The sequence below is a fragment of the Brassica napus genome, chromosome A6 (genome assembly GCF_020379485.1).
Source record: "Brassica napus cultivar Da-Ae chromosome A6, Da-Ae, whole genome shotgun sequence".
NCBI lineage: Eukaryota > Viridiplantae > Streptophyta > Magnoliopsida > Brassicales > Brassicaceae > Brassica > Brassica napus.
The window spans coordinates 27,380,933-27,405,867 of record NC_063439.1 but is presented as its reverse complement, the minus strand read 5'-3'; the positions used below and the strand labels follow the sequence as shown (position 1 = coordinate 27,405,867).

The following is a 24,935-nucleotide window of genomic DNA, read 5'->3' as shown; positions in this document are numbered from 1 at the left end:
CAAATACTTATTGAGGTACTTATTCAGATGTTTGAGTTATTCCAAATTGCATACGGTTTTGATAGATTCTTTTTAAATTTTTGGATATTTTGGATATCTTTTTGAATTTGGGTTCAGTTCAAGTAAATCCAAAACCTATACTACCGTAAGACAATAAACATTCAAATTTTTATGTTGGATTTGGTTTTGGATTCAGCTTTTTTTTCGGGTTTGTTCCCCTGATATGGTCTCCAGCGGGTATAAAGGTGACGAACTGGACCAAAGAGGTTAAGCATTCTTATTATTTAGATCTGATTTGTAAATAAATATATATTCTATTAAAATAAAAGTCACATTAAGTTGTACTATTATTCAAATCTTTTTATTAAGTGTATATAATTTTATTATAATATCTTTTAATATCTTTATTTTTTATTTCAAATAAAATAAATATTTATTTGAGAAAATTCTAATAAAATCTTTTAAAAATCTTTTCAGTTGCATTTTAAATTTATTTTCCAAAAATTGATTAATTTAAATTTTAGATATCGTAAAATATAATCATAAATTTAAATTTAATCATAAATTTGTCAAAAAAAAGTTGTCAAAAAAAATTAAAATTTATTTTATTTTTATTATAAACGAAAATTAAAAATTATAAAATATTTTAATGATAATAACAACTAAAAATTATTACTTTTCAAAAATACATTTTACAAAGATTTTGATGGAAATCAATATCCATTTCTATTTAATTTTTAAAATAAAATATATGATTTATTAAACATATAAATCATGACTTATTACATGTGTGATTTTTAAATTTAAATTATCTCTTAGAGGTCACAACTTTAAATGCTTCTATCATGTAACATTACAATTGATGTCAATAATTTTTAACACAAATCTAATATTCTTATTAATGGTTAAATTTTAATTTACACCCCCTTCGTAGATGAAACATTTAACATCTTTACATATCGTATATATAAAGTTTAGTTAACAATTATTAGCTAATAATAATGTCATAGCATGAAAAGAACACATTTTATATAACATATATAAAATGTTTTGTTTATATATTTCATTTCTAAAATGTGTTCTTTTCATGTTTAAAAGAATAGTTTTGTTTTTTTTTTAATAGTATCTCAAAAAAAATCATCTATTATATTTGTTCAGTTTAATTTAATTTTCATATAAATTCCAATTTTAGAAATGAAACATAAAATTATGTAAAACAGCATTGTTCCATAATAATATTTACAAAATAATTTTTTTATAAAATACAAAATATGTAAAATAGTATTATTACATAATAATATTATATAAATTATAATATTTTAGTATAGAAAAATTAAACCTGCACGGATATGCGGATCAAGATCTAGTATTACATTAAATGCTAAAACATTAGCTAGGGTCTGTTTTCAATTGGCCTTTTCTAAAACTACCAGATTGAATTATGCTGGTCCACTCCACTACAAAATAAGAAAAATTGTTATCTAGAAAATCCAGATTTTTTCTTGGGATTTAGTACCCCACATATATTGCCAAATAATAATGAATCCAATACTAGATAACATATAGAGACATTTTCCAGTGGATATGCTCGGACTTAGTGGATATGACTACAAACCCGATGGACTGGCCAGCTTTCGCGACAGAGATCGAGGTGTTCCAGAGGTTACAGGATGACTTCGAGGATGTGAGACTGACTCATATTCCTCGAAGCCAGAATGGCCGGGCAGACGGGTTAGCAAAAGATGCAAGAACCAGAGGTTATATTTTTTCCCATATAGATCAGATCCAGACAGATGGAGATGCTCTTCGGAGGATCGGTTCGTCTGCTCTCCACTTGATCTAGCTTAGATGGGTTGTCGACAAAAAAAAAAAAAAAAAAATAGAGACATTTTCCAGTAAGGTATCAATTAAATTAAAAGGCAACCACTGTATTCTAAATCTTTCTCGTGATCATTAGACTAAGACAACTATCACAAAGTTTTTATAGTAATGCAGTTTATGTCAGTATTGACTCAGGGCATCCCTAACCCACTCCATTTACTACTCTAAAATATAGTAAAAATAATTATGAAATAAAAAAATACTTTAACCCTACTTTTATTTTTATTCCACAATGAAATTTTAATATGGAGTAATCTAATTTTTGTTTGTTCGTTATCTCATTATAAAGTAAGGAATTAAATAGGATTGAAACATTTTTACTCCATATTATCATTTACTTCATTTTAAAAGGAAAATTAGAATTTTCCATTGGAGATGTTTTTATTTGTTGTTATAAATAGTCATGAAATAAGGATAGAACATTATGAATAATGATTTTCTATTTCTCATGTGATTCTAGAAAGGAAAAGCTAATTTTTCACAAGTAAAAATAAAATAATTTTACACATATAAAATTTATTAATAACAATTTTTACAGGACAACATGAAAAACGATTATTAGAGACTTCATATGCCAATCTGTTTCGTGTAATGTCCCAATTCGACATAATCAACATTAACTTTTCTTGTCTGTCTTAAAAAGATAGGCTAATAATATGAGCCTTTGATCTTTCCAAAAACTAAACATGGGCCCCCATTTGTTCAAAAATATTTGGTGCGCAAAAATATTAAGAGAAATAGAATTATGCTATTTCAGACCAAATTGTATTTAACATATGTGTATTAAGTTAGGAATTATTAATAGAAATATATTAAATAATTTTAGAAATATAAAATTCTAGAAAACTGAATTTAAATAGAATAATGCATATAGTTTCCAAATTTAGACTATAATTAAATAAATTTGAAAAATATAATTTATGCAAACTACATAAATTTGAAATATTTCTTTTAGTATTTGAAGATGTTCATCTATTTGATTTTAAAATTATAAATTTATTGTAGCAACATATTATAAAAATATATTGGTACGTATTAACAACTGATGACAAACTAAATTACGTATCAAAACAGTAGCAAATAATGTTTACACTAACCACTTTTACCACAAATACCACATTCATAGTACCACTTTTCATGTTTACACTAACCACTTTTACCCTCACTTTTAATGAAGGGTAAAATACAATTATACCCTTAGGGTTAACTAATCTAGACTTAGGGTTTAGAGTTGAGAGGTGGGATAGAGTTTTTGGAATGTGAAATTTATGATTCTAATAAATATATAAATACTTAAAAAATATATAAAAAATTTAAAAAAATAGTTTCAAACATAATTTTCATTTTTCAAAAAGAAATTTGAAAAAAAAACAAAAAAAATTCGAAAAAAAATTCAAAAAAGGTTTTATAAAAAAATTCGAATTTGAAAAAGTATATTTCGAAAAATAAAAAAAAATTTTATTTTTTTTTTATTTTTTTTTTTTTTTTATTTAAATAATAATTTATTATATATATAAATAACAAGGACATAAGAGTCTTTTGTCACTTAATGAAGAAGGTATTTTTGAAAATGTCTCATTAGTGATGGTAAAAATGAAAAGTGGTAGCATGAAAGTGGTAAACATGTAATTTCCCCAATAATGTTCATACGAACAACAATGTTATAGAGAAACTATATATTTAAAATGTTTACTATAAAATCAAATCTATACACATATGAAAACAAAACAAAAATCCCAATAAATAGCCATAAATTTTTATCAAATGACAAATGAGTTACATTTTTTTTTTTTTTGTATTTTATATTTCTAAAATTATGGCTATTAGTTTGTCCATTTTTGAGTGAAGGGTAAAACTGGTTTACTAATGCCGTTATTGCGTTTTTCACTGGAGGTTTTCAGGATTTTGGAAGTTATCTTTCATATTTTTGTACGATAAACACTAAAACATAATCTTAATTTTTATTTAATCACAAGTAAAATTACCAGCCACTCATGTTTTTATCACTTCACCTAAGAGGAAGTAATAATTAGTATAACAAACTTCTTCCAATAGATTCTGAATAGATTTCTTTGATTGAGCATATCATCTTATAGTTTAGCTACCACACTTAGATTTTAAAGCATGTGATTAATTAGATCAATAACTTTAGGTAGGTTGTGTGTATAACGCGATTAGGATTATGCAGTTAGAGTCGGGTAGGGTCAAAAAGGAAAGTTCTAGCGATTGTCCTACATCGTGGGAAACTTTTTGCGATAAAGCTAAATTAAAATCAATCACACATCTTTTGTTTTTTAGTTGGGTAGGTATATATAGCCTGTGAACTAAGAACGGTTTAACTGTTTAAGCTTTTAAATCTCCCTTTTTCTAGGAACCACACGACAGAAAGTTCTATTTATTTTCTCTTTATTTTTCTTGCGCTTAATCAGGTGTTTTAATTTCCTCCCGACACGATATTAAAAAAGTTATTCTTGGGTTATCTCCTAAGATGAATCTGTAGATTCACCAACCAATATAAATTAGTTATTTCATATTCAATATTTTTTTTTAAAAAGAAAAAAAATTATCAATTTTATCATAATTTAAAAAAAATAAGTAAAAAAAAAATAAAAATATTTTTAATACCAGCAACAAAATACTAAACCCTAATCCTAATTTAATGAAAAAGGTATCTTACTAACATTTTTAACATTAAAAGTTAGAGTATTATACTGCTCAAACTTGAGATAGTATGAAAAATAGATCGGAATAGAACAACCAACAAAAAACAGTTCTCTATAAAAAGTTTTAGTAATCATAGTTAAAGAATCATCAATATAGTTATATGTCCGCGAGGATATATGAAATCATGAAGGTGTACAATCTTCGTCATAAGGCATCTATCTCCTTCAGCTCTGTTGTGAAGTTTGGCTACACACTTGGCTCCCTAATCATTGCAATGAAATCTTTGCAGTCCGTTCTAATGTCTTGCAAGTTGAGCGACAAAACATATTTTGAATTGTCCAAACAAGTGCTCCGAGCTCCGGATGTAAAGACAACTGTCTTCTTCCTCGATTTCTTGTTCCCATTAGTTATGTATTACTAGGTGTGGTTTTCGCAACAAACATTGTTTAACCAATGAAAATAGTGTTTACATTGACGGAATGACTAGGATTTCACATATTATATAAATGATTTTCAGTGAGGTAAGAAGTTTTTTCCTAGTTTTGTGATCAAGCATATACAAAGAATAAAAACATGTCAAACAAATATGTCCAAAGTGTTCAAAATTTGTATTCAGCTGTGAGTTATGTTGATATATTTACCACCTATTTGAATTTTCAAATCGTGTATAGATTTTAAGATAGTTATTATCGGCAAAAAAAGTTTGAATCCGAGTGAACCCAACTTCTTTCAGTCTAAGACCATTAAAGATCATGCTGACCCTAAAAAAGCCAAGGCAAACTAACAATCTTCTTAAAATCATTTCCAATCAATTATTTTATTTTTTATTTTAAAATAAAGTAATTTTATAGTGGAGTAAGTTTTACTTCAAACCTATTCCATTCTGGAGTAAAATTTTGAATAATGAATAAAAAAATCATTACTCCATTTTATGGAATAATCTCATTTTATTCTATAATGTAGTATGGTAGGAGCATTTCTTATTTAGAATAATAAATAGAGTGGAGTTCAAAATGCTCTAACAACAACTAGAACACATCTAACCAGATGGTGTTAATGGAGCTTAAATTTTACAAAATAAGGAAGCCGGTTCATATCACATAATTCAGAAGAACCAACTGGAGATGTAGGAAAGTCTAACGAAACCGAGAGATGATAAGCGGATCATCCTTATTCAAATAGCTCGGACTAATCGATATAACGGTTTTTGGTGAATAAATTTTTCATTCATTAAAAGAAAGCTCGGACCATAATGATAACCAGAAATGAATGCTAAAACTAAACAAAAGATAAAATCATAAGAGAAAATGTACAAAACCAGCATAAGAGGTATATATCTGGAGAGTGCCTCACCACCAAACACTATTCAGCCACCGCAGGATTAAGGCTCAATAGTCAATCACCTGTTCAATCTAAAGATGTGTAAACCATTGATACCATAACTTAATGAGCAGAAATATAGAAATACACATGAATGAAGTCAAATTTATTCATTTCAAATAGTTGTGTTACAAGCCAGTTTTCAAAAAAAAAATATATATAGTTGTGTTACACAATAGATCAATTGCATTTTGTTCTTGCACTCAACAATGGCTTGAGAATTTCAGCGAATATATAAATAGACGAAAAATAAATACTATCAACTATTACAGAGACACATGCATGCACATATATGGATAGATTGAAATGAAGTGATGATCACGCTTCAAACAATAAACAAGATTTTTACTTTTCTTAATTACTAAACAAACTTGAGATAGATATTGATCAAGTCGAATATTTTAGAATTAGATAAAATTCTATTATAATTCGTCGATCATAATGGAGGAGAAACGTTGTTATTTTGTAGTTGGTTCTTATTGTCAAAAGTTCTTTACGTCATAGGTATGCAAAATTTTCGAGATGCTTTTTTCTGAAAGTTTCTATGATCAGGAAAATGTGTAAAATATGGAGGTGGGAAAAGCTACATAAAATGTAAAAATAAACATTATAATAACCATATTAAAATTACTATTTGTTTGTAGGCGGTCCATATTTCAGAAAGAGAAGACTAGATTCAGCATAAGGAAAGTGATATACCATGATTGATGATCAAGCAACCCATGGAAAGATTTATTTTGGAACTTGTTAAAGAATCTACTGTCATCGTTCTTTGTTAATTAGTACTTAGTAGAATCAATACTCCTCTTAGTGGTAAACCATTATATTTGATTTTGTTGCAATACCACGTTTCATTCAAACAATATATATAACATATTCACGTTTTATGATTATACAAGTGCACAAATTGTTTCTGAAATATTTAACAGTTTTTAGTATTAATATCTATTGACAGAAAAAAAACTATTAATCAAAGTTAGCTTATACGGCGTATATATGTTTCGTAATGTCTAAATTTACATAACTAAGGGAATGACTGGTTGGATTTTACCAAGTGTATTTTGTTTAATTTTGTAAGAAAATTTTCACTTTTATCACATTGTTAATATCATTATTCATGTTTACCTTTATTAAAAGAACATTTTCAAAATATCTTCTTTAATAAAGAGTCAAAAAACTCTTATACCATTATTTTATAGATATATAAATATAAATAATTATTTAAATAAATAATAAAAAATTAATAGTTTTTGAATTATATCTTTTCAAATTCAAACTTTCTATAAATTTTGATTTTTTTTGCAAATTCTTTTTGAAACTATTTTTAAATTTTTTTAAAAAAAATAGGTATTTATTTATATATTTATCCTAAATCCCACATTTCAAAATCCTACCCATCAACTCTAAAACTAAGTCTACATTAGTTAATTTTAGGGTTATAAATTTCTATTTACTTCTTTAAAAATGAAGGTAAATGTGATTAAGGTAAACATGAAAAGTGGTATTCGGAATGTAGTAGTTTTGACTATTTCTCAAAAAAATTATATACAACTATAAAAGTCACTAATTATATTTTATTTAGTTTTTAAAAGATAATCCGAAATTTTTTAAAAATATAGTAAATTTATTTTTAAAGCATTATTTAGCAAGCTGTAGAAAAAAAATTGTTATAAAAATATTTTTAATTATTTTTCTCATTTAATTCATACAGATACATCAACAATTATACAAACTAAATTATACATTAAAAATTTAAAGTTATAAGACAATATTAACGAATCATATACGGCTACACTATGAGTCTAACTGGTGACAATTATAGAAACGTTAGGAATGAGTAGGAAAAAAATACAAATTAATAAAATTATAGGAATAAAAAAAAAGATTATTCCTTATTAATTTTAATGAAGAACAAATTTGTTCTATGTTCCTCTAAAATAAAATGAATGATACGAAATGATAAAAAAAAAAACTATTTCTTATAAGTAGTTAAAAAAAGTTAGGAATAGTAAAAAATTCAGTATTTTCTTTTATTTCTTGGTCACCGGTTAATCCTATAAGGTATGCTTTTTGTCAGGGAATGATTGATATTGAAGCAATTTTAATCAAAAACCCATAATTCTACTTTTTAATGGCTATCTTGTAAAAGATTCACATCTATCTTTTTAGCAAAAGCAAAAGGGAGAGAGAGCTTCATTTTTTAGTATTAGTGCAAAACGGAACAGATGCGAAATTTTATATTTGTTTCCTTATAAAATATTATGACCTCCTATTTATTTTGACTAATTTCCGTGACTATTTTTGCCCCTCTTGTACGTAAATTCTAGATTAATGAGACCAGTTCACTTTCTTCCCCTCGTGATGATCAGGGCCGTGCCTGACTATAGGCTGATCAAGCACATGCTTGGGGCCCTAATGTGTATAAATATTTTAAGGGCCAATTTTTTTAACAAAGTCTAGTTAGTTCTATTGGTCTTTGTTCAATTCTTTCCTACAAAGGGTTGGAGTTTGATTCTTTGCCCCATAAATTTTAATGTTTTTCCATAATAAGTAATTGAAGGGCCAAAAATATATTTTGTGCTTGGGGGCCCAAAAAAGTCAGGCACGGCCCTCGTGATGATGAGCTTTCTTGCTTCCAAGTGTCCGGTGACTTTCACGTGAGATGCTTAAGTGGAGATTTTTGGATATAGTCAACTCGATCATTTACTAAATTTACTAAACTGGAAACCAGTACAAAAGAACATATATTCCTACGTAACGTTTTGGGGTATCCTTTCAGTACTATTTAAAGACTAAAACAGTAATACCCTAATGATTTTCGAAACCCCTTTTATTGTAGAGACGTTAGCAGAATATCAAAGTGGCTTTCTAGTAGCCAAAAAGTCTCGATATTATCTTTTGTTTGTTTGTAATTTCTCGAAGAAACTCGGTTTTCAGAAAATGCCTCGGTTTTCAGAAAATGCTCAAAAAGTACTGCAGATCAGAATATGTACTTCATATCTACGCAACGAATTGGAATAAGCATTGTTATTCCCTTTTGAAACGTTTTCACATTATGCACAACACTTTGGAATTGTTGATTAAATGTTCTTTTAAACGAGTATATAACACTATGAATCCTTAGAAATATATAATTTTAAAAGATGTACGGGCTAAATAGTCTTTCAGAATATATTGATAGTACTCGATTGTTGACAAAAAAATCTTGATTATGTGGAATATAATCAATATTGCTAGTGACATTTTAGTGTTGTTACATCAATAATCTAATCTAGAAAAGAAACAATATGTGTGTACGTTATAACCTGATCGTGTTTAGTGAGATGCCTTAAACAAATTAATCTTTTACTTACTCCATCAGAAATATAAGATGTTTTAGGTAAAACATATATATTAAGAAATTTATATTTTTACATAAAATATATCACTTAAACTATAAATTTATAACTATTCAATCAATTACAAAATAGATGGTTGCTCTGTTTTGATAAAGTCAAAATTCAATTGAAAATATGAAAACATCTTAGTTTTAATTTGAAACATAAGAAAAAAAACATTTTACGTTTCAAAACGGAGGGAATATGATAATAATATTATCAACAACAATCTTAATCAAACAATGTAGAGTATTTATCAGCTACAGCCAAAAGTATTAAGAATTTGTACTTGACATAGACTCCATACAAATTGTACAAAGAGAGGAGAAGGAATATAAACGTTCTCATTTATTTGGTGGAGGACCAAAGATGGACCACAAAAATAACTTAGCCAATCGCACTTCAAGGCAAGCAAGAAGAAACTATATGGGCCAATTACAGTGTTTCATTTATTATGAAAGTTATCTGGACCAATTTTACCATCAATTCCAATAAATCTTGATGTAGTATATACAAGAGTGAAGTCAGGAATTTCACATAATAGTATTTAGGGCTGGGCAAATAAACCGAACCCGAAAATCCGAACCGAACCCGACCCGATAAAAATGAATCCGAACCGATCCGAACCCGACATAAAAACCGAATGGATTTTGTTTTATGGTATTTCGGGTTATGGGTATTATCCGAACCGAACCCGAATCTAAATGGATACCCAATAGAACCCGAAACATTCAAAATTTCCAAAAAGAACTTGTATCAAACATGATCTCAATTCCTAATATGTATTCAAAATATATTAAACATCTAAAATAATTATCTATTATATGAAGATTGATGGTTGAAGGTTGAAGTTTTTAGATTTGGGTTTTATTTTTCATTGAATAATGTTTTTCATTTCGTGAGAACTTGATTTTCGTTTCATGCTTTCATTTATTTGGTTTTCTTTCGATCAATAACTATGTTTACCTTTCACTTGATTTTAAATGATTACATTTGATGTTCCTTTCTTTTTTTTTGAACCGATTTTATTTATGTTTTGGTTACAAAATAGGTAGAAATCAAGTATTTTAAAACCAAAGAACCGATTTTAGTTACTTTTTGGTTACAAAGTAGATATAAATTAGGTACATTTAAACCGAAGAACCGATTGGGACCCGAACCCGAAAGTACATCGGGTTATACCGGTTCTTTGAAGATTTACTAAACCCGACCCGAACCCGATAGAACCCGAACCGGTCCCGAACCGAATTTTCATATAACCCGAATGGGACTGATTTTGATAAACCCGAAAAACCGAAACCCGATTGGACTAAACCGAAACCCGATTGGGACCCCGAATGCCCAGGCCTAATAGTATTTGAAAATTTGATAACTATTTTTACTTCATATGCTTTTTATTTTTATCTTTTTATTTTTATCTACAAATATTAGTTAATATGTTTCGAGACCATTATAATGATCCTTCATTTCGTTAACAGCTTGTAGAGTTTCCGAAAACTATATACAAATATCATAGGCAATTTTGAATTCGACCATTTAGATTGCCTACTCCACATATATCTTTCAAAATCCAAAAGTACTTCTTACGTGATTAGCAGTGTATCGTAAACCTAACTAGAACAGAGGTCGTAGGTTCGACCTTCTCACAGACGTCTGCCAGAGATCGCAGGTTCGACTCTCTGTCGGTGCAGTAGTACTATGACTCTCCAAAAAAATCCTAAGGGATTTTCCTGGATTTAGGGCACCGCTTGCGGTGAGGTCTAGTCACTATTAAAATTTTATCCAAAATAGTTTTTTTTACCAAAAAAAAAAACCTAACTAGAACAGCCGGTCTAACTGGTTCAACCGTGACTTGTTGAAGAAACCAAGTCCAATTTACTTTAAAACCCGAAATTGAGAAAAACCGATAAAAGTGACCCGGATCAACTTCAAAACCCGCTTCTAAAAATTAACATAGAACTAATGTGTTTTCAATTATTATTAAAATTTAATATTTAATATTCAATGTTTGACTATCACTATTTACTTAGTTTTTTTATTTAAAAACATTTTCAGCTTTCATATACTTTTCTCATTTTGCAGTATTCATAAATTTTGAGATTTTAGTTTTAAGAATAAATAAAACAAAAATTTGAACGGAAAAATCATTTGGTTTTTATCAATTTCAATTTATGTAGTATTACTTGTTTACTATATATATATATATATTTAGATATATGCTTCTTAGTGTTTATTTTTTTAGTTAATAAAAGATAACATGAATGTATCATATGTATAAGTACTTTTTAGGTCCATATAGTGTAAATATATAATTATATATATGAGAATAGAAAACGCAATTCGACCGACCGCTTGAACCGGTCCAACGTGGTCTAATTAGACAACCAGTAAATCGGTTTTCAAAAAATTGATGATTAGTTTAACATATAGGAAATCAAATATATAGTGTTATACTTAGTATATCACTCTTAGTTTGTCATTGTCAACATGTATAATTTTGATCATTATGTGTATAATTCTAGATGATATGTTAGTGTATAGATCAACATTCCTTTTTCAGTGGTTGATAAGGGAGACTATAAAATATTAATCTCCGAGTCATCATTCTAATAGAGTGTTATAAAACTTACTTGCCCTCTCATGTCTTAATACTTTAGGATTCAAATGCAAGCCACCGTTTAGTCACATCATTTACAAATATGGTATCCATCATTTTTCAACATATGCTTCATCTTTAATCAACTAGAACTTACAAAGTTATTGTGTGCATTATTGAAACATCAACATCTACAAAGAGCATGAGATTGAAAAAATAATATACGATACTCTATTTCTGTGAACTTTACTTGCTAGCTAGAACCAGTCCTAATCTAGCGCAAGCATCACTTTCGGCTTCCATTCAAGTAAGTATTTAATTTGCCATAGATATGTGACATTTTTGTAGTTGTTTAGTAAACAACTTCTACGGATAAAGGAAGGTGGTGGGTTATAAAAAAAGAAAGAAAGGCGGGTTCAAATTTATCCTTGTTGAATGGATTTTTTTCTTTAAATCTCAGAACTGGTTCTATTGCTAATATATAGATTTTTTATGTTCAAATTCTCCAATTAAATATGGTTCAGTTTAAAAATTATAAACCAAAGATTTAAATTATAACTTTCAAACCAACTTTATTTAATGAATTATACTATAGATATAGCACCCGTAAAATAAATGCTATCGATAATATCTAGTTTAAGGGTTTTAACCCAAATTAAATTTAGTTGAAGAGTTTTAGCATTGAAAATCTAAAATACAGTAAATACATGTAAAATTTAATGACTCAGATTTACAAAATTAACACTTCGAACAAATTATGCAAATAGATGAGACAGATTTAAAATTTAAAAAAATATTACATACAATACAATTTGGTAATATTTTCTAAGTTACACAGTCTATTCATTTGATTTGACCTAAACATGTATATATATTAGTTAAAAATACATTGTTTCTGCAAAATTCCGATCTAAAGTACATGATTGAAAACTAATGAGAAAACATCCCAGAAGAAGGACTAGTCTGCCAAATTGATGGGATCATGGCATGATAATGAGACTTAGCGTAAAACAAGCTTCTTAAATGGCCTGACTATATAAAAGCCCATCAGAAGCCCGTTAGACACAGCTCTAATGAAGTATGCTAGCTAATACGATGCCGTTTCTGAAAATGACGAAACTAACCTTTGACCGGCCACGAAAAAGTCTTCATGATATAAAAACCGAAGAAGGAGAAGACGCGTCGGCTGAGAGGAAGAGAGACGACGACGACACAAGGAAAGAAAAAGAGGGGGCGGGAGGTTTCTTTTTTCCAACTCTTTCTTCTTCTTCTTCGTCCGTCTCTTCCTCTTCTCTCCGTGAACATGGAAACGCCTTCCATCTCCACCGTCAAACCGGAAGCAGTTGAAGACGCGATTAGCTCAACCGCGGATATTTCCAAACCGCAACCGCAGCCGCCGTCACATGAAGTTGATTCTTCACCAGTTGCTGTATCTTCCGATGGTGGTGTTGTTGTCGTCTCGGAGATACCGTCAGATGATGGTTTAGATCACGAGAGAAACATCGGCGAGGATCGCGATCATCCTGTCGAGACCGATGATGAGTTGAAGCAGAAGATCATCAGACAGGCAAGGAGTCTATGCTCTTTCTTGTTCTGTCTTTTGACGTTAGTTTGCTGTAAGATTTTAGTTTTCAATCTATGCTTTTGTTTTTGTTGCAGGTGGAGTACTACTTTAGTGACGAGAATTTGCCTACTGACAAGTTTCTTCTCAATGCTATGAAGAAGAACAAGAAAGGCTTTGGTGAGTATACATCTTCTTTGACTCTGACACGTGGACAACTGAAAGTTTGAAACTTTATGACATTAGATATTGCAACTGATGAACTAGAATGTGTACTTGAGGAAGAGTTCCTTCTGGTGATGGAATGTATGATAGAAGTTGGCTATAATTAAGTTGCTGATAAAAATCTCGTTGTTCTATTGAAACAATTTTTAATTTACGCCGTTAACATTACATTGGTCTTATTTTATTTTTTTTCCTATGCAGTTCCCATATCAAGCATTGCTACATTCCATAAAATGAAGAAGCTCACTCGCGACCTTGATTTGATTGTATCAGCTTTGAAGGAGTCGTCATTTCTTGTAAGCTTTTTCATACTAGTAGTTACAAATAGTAAAAATTGAAATTGTTGGGAGTAATATAGCGAGAGGGGAGTAGAATTAAATACCAGATGAAACTTGTACAGATTTTGAGCATCTACTTGGTCAACCTGCAGGTTGTTAGTTCGGATGGGAAGAAGGTGAAGCGTCTGAGTCCTCTTCCTGAGGCCAGGGATCCAAAGGTATTATTTGCCTCAAACATGAACCTCCTTCTCTCTCGGTCTACCTCATGTGTTGTGTATTTGCTTCCTTTTGGATTTTACCTTCGCTCCTAATCTGGTGTACCATAGGTTTTCACTGTTTTGGTAGAAAATCTGCCGGAGGATCATTCAGACGAGAACATTCGTGCCATATTTGGTAAAGCTGGAAGGTAGGCCTTAGCTTTATCTATCTTTTCATTTACTTCTTTCTCCCGGTTATATAATTGATACATACTTGCTGACTAAAATTTCTTTCCAACTGTAGCATTAAAAGTGTATCCATATGTGATCCAAATGCTGCTGAAGAATCAGAGAAGGGTTGTAAGAAAGACAAATTCATCCGAACCAGGGTAAGGAACTTCATGGAGAACTTTCTTGTATGGAATCACAATTAAGTATTATATATCTGTTTGTAAGTAATTGGCATTTTCTTCTTTTGGCTGTAGTTACATGCCTTTGTGGAATATGAAACAGTGGAGGCAGCTGAGAAAGCGGTGAGTGTCAATTATAAGTTTCACCGATGGGTTTGATATTTAACTGGATCTGTTTCAAGGAATGAGAGTCTTTACTTACTTTTATTAATTGGTGCAGGCAGCTACATTGAATAACGAGCAAGACTGGAGAAATGGGTTGCGAGTTAAGCTTCTTGAACAAGCAGTAAGTAATCCCTGAAGAAATCTTTTTAACTGAAACATACATATGGAATCAAACGATAGCTTTTATAAATTTCACTGTTTATTCACTATAGGTAAAGTATGCACAGAGAAGACCAGCTAGGAAGGAAGTAGATCCAGAGAAGGACAATGCAGGTCGAGTGCATGATCAAACTGGAGGTGAGGAGAACAAAAACTCAAATGAACATCAGCATCACCGTCACCATCACCATCATTCGGATACTCCGGCCGATAACGTAAGTAGAGTCTACTAAGCTTAGGATACCAAACAGCTGTTTTTGATTGCAGATTGTTTGTTTTAATCATTTTCAGGATGGGGGTGATAAAAATGGAAACAAAGACAGAACTAGGGGACGGGGTAGGCGACAGAATCATCAAGGCAGCAACGGTATTGGTACTTTCTTAAAAGAGTAAAATCCATCTTGTTGTTACAATTGAAAGTGGTGATGACATTTTGAGACCCAAATCTTTTTTTCGTAATTTTGCCACAGTACATGGAACCTCACCATCAAGTTCATCATCGTTCCATCATAATTATAATCATCATCATCCGGTGGAGGTCTCAAAGCGTCCGCCCGGCCCGAAGATGCCTGATGGGACGAGAGGGTTCACAATGGGACGTGGGAAACCGCTTTCTACTCCTCCTCCCACGTCTGCTCAAACTAGCCACGAAGTTTGATGGATTTCTCATGTGTGTGGTTTCGTTTCGCTTAAAATGTGAAACATGTATGTATGTAGTTATGAATAGAGATGCTGTGTGGGATTTGGGTTTTCTTTTGGCATCTGCAAGTACTCTGAATCCTCGCTTGGGTGTTGTAGCTTTTGTGTCGTTGTGAATGTTCTTTGATGGAAAATTTTCATGTGCTCTTTTTTTTTTCCTCTATTTTTTTTTCAAGTTTTCATTAACTACCCAACATCACGGATTCAGTAATACAGAACATTGGTGTTGTTTGGGGGACCTTGCCCGGAGAACCTGAGTCCATGAACCACATCGGACATGCTGATCGAGACTCCAATGATAGAATAGTTTTTAAGAAATGGAAATCCCCTTAAACGCCGGTTTACAACATCATTTACCAATTTGGGATGAAGAACCGTCTTAGCCTTTGTTATAAGATTTTTGTTTTGTATATGTATTTACTGATTTCTCTGCGGGTTAATAAATAATCGTGCAAGGCTGAACGAGTGAGAACTTAATGAAGAGGTTGCATTGTTCAGGTACACAAGATCTTTAGGAAGAAAGCGACACTGACTAGCAAAAGATTTGCGTTTCTTACTTAAATAATAGATGCAAAGACGAATTAAAAAGTACGATTTAAATAGAAAAGATACTTTGGTCCCCAATAGCTTCTCTTCTCCCAGTACTACACTACTTTGAGTTCTAATATGAGGAAAATACTTCTTCAGGTGCATGTCTTCATGAAGGATCAAATGATATGGACCTTTCCGTCGCTGATCATCACTTTGTTATCATCTTGCAGTTTCTGCATAATTCCACAAATAGGGTAAGTAACGAGGAAATGTTAAAACAAATAAAAAGTGAGACGCTAGTTTTGTGATGTACCTCTAATAGAGCCATAATCTCATCTGCAGAGTAACGAGAAGCTCCAACTCCATTGTTGTTGACTACTGTCTCTATATCAGCAATAGAAATGTCGTCGAGCCTGTTTGTCCTCATGTGCTGCCCAAACACTCGCTCAAACGATTCAATCCTTGCTGCAGAAACCGTGCCGCTAAATTGCTCTGAGGGAGGTTCATCTACGTCCATCGGATCTGCTGTTTCACTGAGCGAACCAGTAAAAAGGAAAAGAAGAATGTATTAGGATTAAGATAGCTGCGATATGGGCTTCCATGGAAGAAATCAAATTAGCTAACCTTTCCACGTTTACAGAGACATTCTCTTGATTGCCTCTGTGGCCACTTGGTGTTCTTTCTTGTTCTGATTGTTCCCTTTGACGTTCTTCTTGCTCACGTTCATCCATCTCTGTCAGTTCTTGATGATATATTGCAAAGTTCATCAGCTTCAATGCAGCCTCTGCGTCGGTCTTAGTAACCTTTAAAAACAAAGAGATATCATTTAAGAGGTGAAACAAAGTACAACTTATTCACGACCAGGAAAGACAAAACGGAAGATTTGAGATGGTTTGGTTGTTACCTTTCTGCTCAACTTCAGTTTGGCATGTGCTGTGGCAAGACGGATTATTGTCTCTAGAGTTCTTGCTGTTATGGGAAGCGTACCTCCAGTCTACAGAGATGTGGTTGGGCATGTCAAATACTAGATGCCTCAGACGAAAACACAATACTCAGCATTGCGAAATGATTCTTACCTTAGTATCAGAACCTGCATTTCTGAGATCTGCATATGCTTCTGCAATACGTTCGGAAGCCTGAAAATTCAATAACCAAAGAGAGATTTGAGTGGAAAAGCTTTATCAGATATCAAATACGTAAATGTGCATGATTAAGTTCATTCTCTCACTTCATCAGTGAGCTCTGGCTGAATTCGATGCTTGGCATAGTGAATGTACTTCTTCAGGAACTTAATCGTAAGAGTTTTCTCATTTGTTTGCCCTCTTTTCTTCTTCTTCCCATGCAGCATTCGGTTATACTTGACAAACACTTCACTTTCACCATCTTCCTCTCTCCCATACGGCAAGTTCCCATCTGGCCCTGCCTCACCTATAATTCACTCAAAAGGCAGATATGTCTCACAAGTCATTGATTGTGAATGAAATGTTTAGTAAATCGGAGAAACATGATTTGTAGGCTACCTCTATCGTTTTGGTAACGATGCATGCGCAAGACGTGTTCTGATATCATGCTATCGATACCAGCATCCATTTGGTCCAACACAATAAACAGCAGATCAAAACGAGAGAGCAGCGAGTCTGGAAGTCCAATGTTCTTAGTTGGAGTCAATGATCTGTCATACTGCAGGCACAAGAGTAGACTATTAGAACAAGGGATGCTTGCTAGTCAATCGAGTCAACAGATCAGGACGAGTTATATGCAAACTTACGGTTCCATAGATGGGATTTGCTGCTGCAACCACACTGCATCTAGCATTTAGTGAGGCATGGATACCGGCTTTGGCGATTGTTACAGTCTGTTGCTCCATCACTTCGTGTATAGCAACTCGGTCCTGATCGTTCATCTTATCAAACTCGTCAATGCAGACGATACCTTTATCAGCGAGGACCATTGCCCCAGCTTCTAGTCTTCTTTCCCCTGACGAGAAAAATGAAAATTGATTTTCATGAGACAAAGCACTTAGGACTTTTTTCTAGCCATTGTTGAATAAAGGCTTTTAATGTGCTTTTACCTGTTTCTTGGTCAGACGTCACAGCAGCAGTTAACCCAACACCTGAAGAACCACGGCCTGTAGTTGATATAGCCAATGGTGCAATATTCATTATTGCTCTCAGAAGTTGAGATTTGGCAACAGATGGATCACCAACCATCATCATGTTGATGTCCCTGAAGGCAAACAAAATTTGATTCACAGAAAATTTAGAAACAGTCATACCAGTGAACGGAAACTGAAAAATGTCTCTAAGCATGAACTTACCCTCTTAAGTGGGTTCCGTTTTTGAGGTTCTTTTCCATACCGCCAAGCATCAGAAGTATGACTGCTTTCTTGATCCAAGCGTGCCCATAAATAGAAGGTGCCAAGGAACGAGAAAGGAGATCAAATGCATCATCCCTTGCTGCAATCTTTTTAATCTCTTGTAGGTCTCGTGGGGTGTATATAGGTGCATTTGCTTCTTTGTTGAGCAGAGAGATATTATTCGCTATGAGGATAGTCCTACACAGATAAAACTCGGTCAGGATTATCACACAGTTTAAAAAGTATCATATTGAGATTAAGAGACTGTAAGAAAACACGCACCTAAATACTCCATTTACGCTACCCTTGCTTTTTCCTGGAAGAGCTTTGTAAATGCCGACAATAGCAACTCGATCTCCTGGCTTGCATGAGTCGACCAAGTCATCCTCAGCAATGACATCAACACTTCGTGGAAGCTGACCAGGAGCAGCGTTTTCAGGGACTTCTTGAATCGACAAGGTCTGGTGATCTTTGTACTTGCACAGACCATACTCAGTCACTAATAAGTTGCCATTATCATCCTGAAAACAAAAACAAAAACTTCAGTAACAGGCAGATTTACTAAAAATAATGGTATACGAACGAAATTAGATGGATGTAATTACCCTAGTGGGATAGACAGAGCCAGTGGGTAAACCCGCATGGGACGTTATGTCTCGATACTCTCGGTTGGTAAATTCACCGGTAGATGGACAAAAGTGCACACTTTTAACAACCTTTGGCCTCACAAGAGAGCCTGAAAGAAAAACATGCGTCAGTGACTTCAGAAAAACAAGAAAAAGAAAAAAGAGCGGTCTTACATTTGGTGACAATGCCCTCAACACAGACCAACGATCCAATAAACTCAGAGAGGAGCTCTCTAGGAGTGACACGGCGAGAGACAAAATGACCTTCGAATCCTACAAGGACTTGCTCTCCTTCCTTCAAGTATTTAGGGTCAATATTGCGGGTAGCTTCAGTGGCTGCGTCGCAAAATGACTGCATATACTCAATTGGATTCTTCAGTATCCTACACAAAAAACAAAAGGACTCAACTTCAATTCAGAAAATAACAGTTAACTGAGAGGCAAACAATAGAAATCTAGTCCAAATTGAAATCCCCAAATTGAAAAAAACCCTAAAACTCCAGGAATCGAAATTGATTTACAATTCTAGAGTTAAAGCGAGAGACTGGGAAGAGGAGGAACCTAGAGGAAGATTCAGATTCGCGGAAGTGGGTATGGATGTCGGATACATTGACTATGAGACGGTGACGCTTGTTCTGCACCAGCGCCTTGATTTCATCCATGTAGATCTACAAAAAAAAAAACAAAACCCACAGTTATTATACGAATACAAGACTGAGATGGCTCGTGAGGGAGTTACATTTTCGAGGAACTGGATGAAATCTCGCTTGTGGCGAAGCCTTGTCTCCTCCGGCACATCCATTTCGTCTTCTTCTTCGTTTGAACTCGGAGGAGTGATTACTGACTGATAGATACCTAAGGGATAAAGGAAGGGGTTTAGTGTTGTTGTGGCGGGAAATTGAGAGATGACCTGATCCCTTTTTGGCGGGATGATAGAGAGTAGTGTTGGGCCGGATTTAAATTGGGCTTTTCTGTAACCAACCAAGCCTGGGTATCAAAATCGGAACAAAATATCTAAACCGATTTATAAAGATAACTTAATGGACTTGTAGAGCGGTAATTTGATTTCAGATATCATTCAATATCTCGCGCCTTTATGCATGCTAATCGTGGTATCTTCTCAAAAGTCTTGACGGGACATCGAGATGTTAATTTCGATAGCTATTATCCATTAAGGAAATTGCAATTCAAATTGACTTGATAGTCAGCCGGAAAAGAGCCATTTTTAGTCTATTAGGGATGGAAAAACACTCGTACATGTGATTTAGAGATCAAACACGTGCATTTATTTATAGATGGTAATTTATTTTTCTCAAAAAAGTAAAACAAATGTTATGCATTTCTTCTAAAACATTTCCAAAAAAAGGAAATTATTAGAATATGCACGTTTCTTGAAAAAAGAGAATTACTCGAATCGTTACTTAAAATATATGTGTGTTACTTGAAAAAAAGAAATTACTTAAATAATGTTGTGACGTTTTTTAAATCTTTTGTGTTTTGTTTTGAAAACACGGTAGCTCCGTAATATAACCAACGCATCATATTTTATTATGCTGTTGAATTGCTTCTTTCATTCTACTATTTAGGTCTGATTTTGGCTTAACATCCACATGTTACGGCAAATTGATTGATTATGTTTTTTTTCAGTAAAAGAAATGAATTATATGTATCAAGACTTCTACAGTGAATACGTAAAAAATGAAAATTCCAGTTTAGAATGTCATCTACTTAGTATGATCTAATCTGAAACAAAAAAAAACTTTTGAGGTTCTATCCAATTTTTTCATTTCTTTTTATACTCACATTGTTTTTAGTGATCATGAATATGTTTCCATGTAGGTAGCTTCATCCCAGTCGTAACTTTTTCCAACTAATTTTACCTTTGGCTAATGAGAAGAAGATGAAGCATCTATGACAGCAGTCAGAATTGACATGAGGACAATAGTACCAGTTGGAATAGACTGATTTTCACTAAATTAATATTAAAATATGTATTCAAAGCCTACATAAACACTTTATGTCTATTTTTATTATACACGTAAAAATGTATGAATTTAGTATATTATTATTCAAATATGAAATATTATTCACTGAACATAGTTTGTGCATATAAATCATCTAAGAGTTTTTGAATTTGAAAAACATGACCCAAACTTGTGAGTATTGTTAATGGTCCACTAGCTTTAAATTTAGGGAGTGTTATTTAACGATGTATTTTAGTATTTTAAATCTAAACATAGTCCAATGTTATTCAGATGATAATTCTAAATTATATTTTAAAATCTTTTGTTATAGAATATGATATTTATAATCTTATTTAAAATATGTTGTTATTCAATGAGAGGTTTAAGTCTATTAGGTGTATTCAATCTAGAGTTTGAAGTGATTTGATTTTTATTGAGTTTTTAGATGTTTTTATATGAATTGTAGAGTTTAATATGATTTTGTTAAATCACTCTAGAATCTCATCTAAAACCAAAAAATTTTGTTTTTTTAGACTAAGAAATTTCATGTCACTTTAAAATCAGTTGAAAACTTAAAAAATAAAAAATATTTTCAATAACAGTGAATAAACAAGATTTTTCTAAATTTGTGTTTGGATAATTGTAAATTTGTCATTTTACTACAAATCAGTTCAAATTCTCAGTTATGACGACAAATCAATTAAATTCAACTTTAAAAGATCTAGAATCTCATCGTAAATGATTGAAATCAACTTTTTTCTAAGCAGAGAAAGAGAGGTACATATCTTGTTGAGGAAAAAAAAATGAAAATCCCTTACTTGAGTTTTATTCTGACACTAACACCATTGCTACAAAGATTCTAGGTTTTGTTTAGGCAAAGTATGAAAGGAACTAAGATACAACATTCCGTACAGAAACAAAATCTGAAATCTCAACCAGCTTAATGAACAATAAGAAGAAAAAAAACTGAATGGAACTGAACCAGGAAGCTGCAAGGAAGATAATGGTGATGGAGCAGAGAATCTAAAGGGTATGAAGGAATCAGGGTTTGAATGCAGAGAATGCCACGACTGAGTTATGTCCACCGAACCCAAACGAGTTTGATATGGCTGCACCAGGAAAAACAGACAGAGAACATTATCAGAGAAACCATCGTCGGTTTTTAATGAAATGACAAAGAATGCTGGTCGTCACTTACCAACATTCACCTCGTGCTGCTTCTTCTCGTTTGCGACCGTGTCAAAGTCCACTGCTGGTTCTGGGTTCTACAATGACAAACAACAGTGTGTTAAGTGTCTAAGACACAGAGAAAACTGAGGTTTTTTGCTATGGATTATGTCGAATTGAATAAATTATTTTTTAAAAGGGGAGACGTACAAATTGGTTGATAGAGGGATGAAGCCATCCAGTGTTGATAGCCTTCACGGTGGCAATAGCTTCAAGACCTCCAGCTGCACCGAGGCAGTGACCAATCATAGACTGTAACATGATGCATTCACAAAACTGTCATGTTTAGGAAATGCAAAGCAAAGCAATACAGGAAATAGAAGAGGAGAAGATCATTAAAAATAGCATTGAGCGTTGGGGACGAACCTTAGTGGCATTGATTTTGATCCCTGAAGTGCTTTTGAACACCTTTTTAATGGCATTGATCTCAGCAAGATCACCAGCAAGAGTTGAAGTTGCATGGGCATTGATGTAGTTTACCTGCAAAAACGTTCAAACAATCACAAGCTATGAATAATATAAATATGAAATGTAACACGTAATAAAATAAAAAGTTAGTTCTTGTTACCTCCTCGGGTGATACACCAGCATCTTCAAGGCAGCTTTCAATGCAGGAAGAGACACCAAGCCCATCAGCTCTTGGATCAGTCATATGATGAGCATCACAGTTAACAGCACCTCCAAGATACTCTGCTACAATTGGAGCACCACGTTTCATGGCATGTTCCAAGCTTTCCATCACCTATTAGAGTATATATAAATTAACAACTTGCGGAAACAACATATCACATGAATGAGCCAATCTCATGGTGGTTTAAACCATCTTTGTAAGAGTAGTACAATTCAACAAGGACATTTCCAAACCTAATCAACTATGAGAACCCAAGTTTAAACAAAGCAGTGTATCAAGCCCAACAATTCCATTTAGACCCAAACACTAAGAGCAAACTGTATGCAAATTTATAGTTTCAAGTTGATGTGAAGAGTAAGAATTTGTGAGGCATACCAGCACACCAGCGCCTTCACCCATGACAAATCCATCTCTCTGTTTATCCCACGGCCTTGAAGCAGTTTGAGGGTCATCATTTCTCTGCGACAATGCCCTACAAGCAACAAAACCTCCCAACCCAATAGGTATAATAGCAGCCTCGGTTCCACCAGCAACCATCATATCAGCTTCACCACGGCGAATGTGGTTCGCAGCAGCGTAAAAGCAGTAGTTAGAAGTAGCACAAGCGGTAGAGATCGAGTAGTTCGGACCCATAAGACCAAGATCAATCGCCAACAAAGCAGAACCCATGTTGGTGATAGCATAAGGAATAAAGAAGGGAGAGATCCTCCTGTGACCTTTCTCAACTAAAGCTTGAACACCGTCTGAAAACACAGTCAAACCACCCATACCAGTCCCAACTAGTACTCCAGCTTTCTGCTTATCAATCTACAATAAGTTGAAAACTTTAGTTAAACCCATAAAGAGAAACCAAACCTCCTGACTAAAGACATGAACTTTAAAACTGAATCAGTCTTAGAAATTTGAACTTTGATCAATCTACAAGAACACCCACAAGTTGAAAACTTTAGTTAAACCCATCAAAGAGAAACCAACCTCATAACTAAAGATATGAACTTTAAACTGAATCAGTCCTACAAATTTGAACTTTGATCAATCTACACGAACGTCCACAAGTTAAAAACTTTAGTTAAACCCATCAAAGATAAACCAAACCTCATGACTAAAGACATGAACTTTAAACTGAATCAGTCTTAAAAAAAATTGAACTTTGATCAATCTACAAGAACACCCAAAAGTTGAAAACTTTGGTTAAACCCATCAAAGAGAAACCAAACCTCATGACTAAAGACATGAACTTTAAACTGAATCAATCTTAAAAATTTGAACTTTGATCAATCTAAAGAGAGAGTAGTACCGTGTTAAGCTTATCACCACCAAGATTGGCACTTTCAAGAGCCTTCTTCCCAGCGACAATGCAGTACTTCAAGCAATCATCAAGCCTCCGCTCATTCTTCCCATCAATGTACCCTTCGGAGCTAAACCCACGGATCTGGCCACCGAATCGAGTCGGGAACTTGGAGGCATCGAATCGATCGATCAAGCTGATTCCACTCTCGCCGGAGAGGAGCTTCTCGTAGTACGCATCGACGTCGTTGCCGAAGACGGAGACGAGGCCCATTCCGGTAATCACGACGCGTTTCTTCGGATCCGTCTCGCGTTTGGGAGCGGAGACGGAGGCTGATGCGGAGATGAAGGAGCGTCTCGTGGTGGGTCTCGCATTGGTGGTGATCTGATGGGATTGGCGGTTGGAAGGTGTTCGAAGTGGGTTCGGCGGAGAAGCGCGGAGGGAGGAGGATTGAAGAGCTTGCATGGCGGAGAGGGAGAGAGAGAGCGAGAGGGAGGCGATAAGTACGATGTTGTGCAAAATGTGATGTGCGTTTGCGAAGACAGCTTCAGTTCGTCAGATTTCACGAGCTGTTGATTTTTTAAAAACACCAAAAAGAAATAGAGGAAGTTTTTCTTCTAGTCCCTAACTTTTATAACTAATTTATTTTCGGCCGTATAATTATTTTTGAGGAAATTCTGATTTATCGCAATTTTAATATCATTTTTCATTTAAAAAAAA

General features: G+C 33.1%; 3 protein-coding genes across 4 annotated transcripts; 1 reads left to right on the top strand and 2 right to left on the bottom strand.

The window, feature by feature from the left end:
- The first annotated feature begins 13,079 nt into the window (after positions 1 to 13,079).
- LOC106397029 (la-related protein 6A) lies at positions 13,080 to 15,738 on the top strand. Of its 2 annotated transcripts, none has more exons than XM_048781407.1 (11): positions 13,080 to 13,465; positions 13,558 to 13,639; positions 13,886 to 13,980; positions 14,115 to 14,180; positions 14,289 to 14,368; positions 14,464 to 14,548; positions 14,645 to 14,692; positions 14,790 to 14,855; positions 14,947 to 15,108; positions 15,185 to 15,266; positions 15,364 to 15,738. In XM_048781407.1, the coding sequence occupies exons 1-11, from the start codon at positions 13,202 to 13,204 to the stop codon at positions 15,549 to 15,551; spliced, it is 1,218 nt and encodes a 405-aa protein (XP_048637364.1). In that variant the 5' UTR covers positions 13,080 to 13,201; the 3' UTR covers positions 15,552 to 15,738. The 2 variants fall into 2 exon arrangements, with proteins under 2 accessions (XP_048637364.1, XP_013693021.2); XM_013837567.3 differs by having other exon boundaries at positions 13,081 to 13,465; positions 15,185 to 15,260.
- A 308-nt stretch (positions 15,739 to 16,046) lies between these two features.
- Positions 16,047 to 20,003, bottom strand: LOC106402299 (DNA replication licensing factor MCM3). The gene is made up of 15 exons (XM_013843005.3): positions 19,845 to 20,003; positions 19,667 to 19,773; positions 19,280 to 19,488; positions 19,085 to 19,215; positions 18,762 to 19,000; positions 18,441 to 18,677; positions 18,195 to 18,349; positions 17,892 to 18,100; positions 17,644 to 17,803; positions 17,352 to 17,551; positions 17,200 to 17,259; positions 17,028 to 17,117; positions 16,748 to 16,926; positions 16,437 to 16,656; positions 16,047 to 16,356 (listed from the first exon to the last, which is right to left on the bottom strand). The coding sequence occupies exons 1-15, from the start codon at positions 19,905 to 19,907 to the stop codon at positions 16,300 to 16,302; spliced, it is 2,316 nt and encodes a 771-aa protein (XP_013698459.1). The 5' UTR covers positions 19,908 to 20,003; the 3' UTR covers positions 16,047 to 16,299.
- Positions 20,004 to 21,858: 1,855 nt separating this feature from the next.
- On the bottom strand, positions 21,859 to 24,786 carry LOC106401779 (3-oxoacyl-[acyl-carrier-protein] synthase I, chloroplastic). Its single transcript, XM_013842357.3, has 7 exons — positions 24,225 to 24,786; positions 23,303 to 23,734; positions 22,865 to 23,038; positions 22,663 to 22,776; positions 22,447 to 22,548; positions 22,268 to 22,334; positions 21,859 to 22,178 (listed from the first exon to the last, which is right to left on the bottom strand). The coding sequence occupies exons 1-7, from the start codon at positions 24,678 to 24,680 to the stop codon at positions 22,111 to 22,113; spliced, it is 1,413 nt and encodes a 470-aa protein (XP_013697811.2). The 5' UTR covers positions 24,681 to 24,786; the 3' UTR covers positions 21,859 to 22,110.
- Between the last annotated feature and the right edge of the window lie 149 nt (positions 24,787 to 24,935).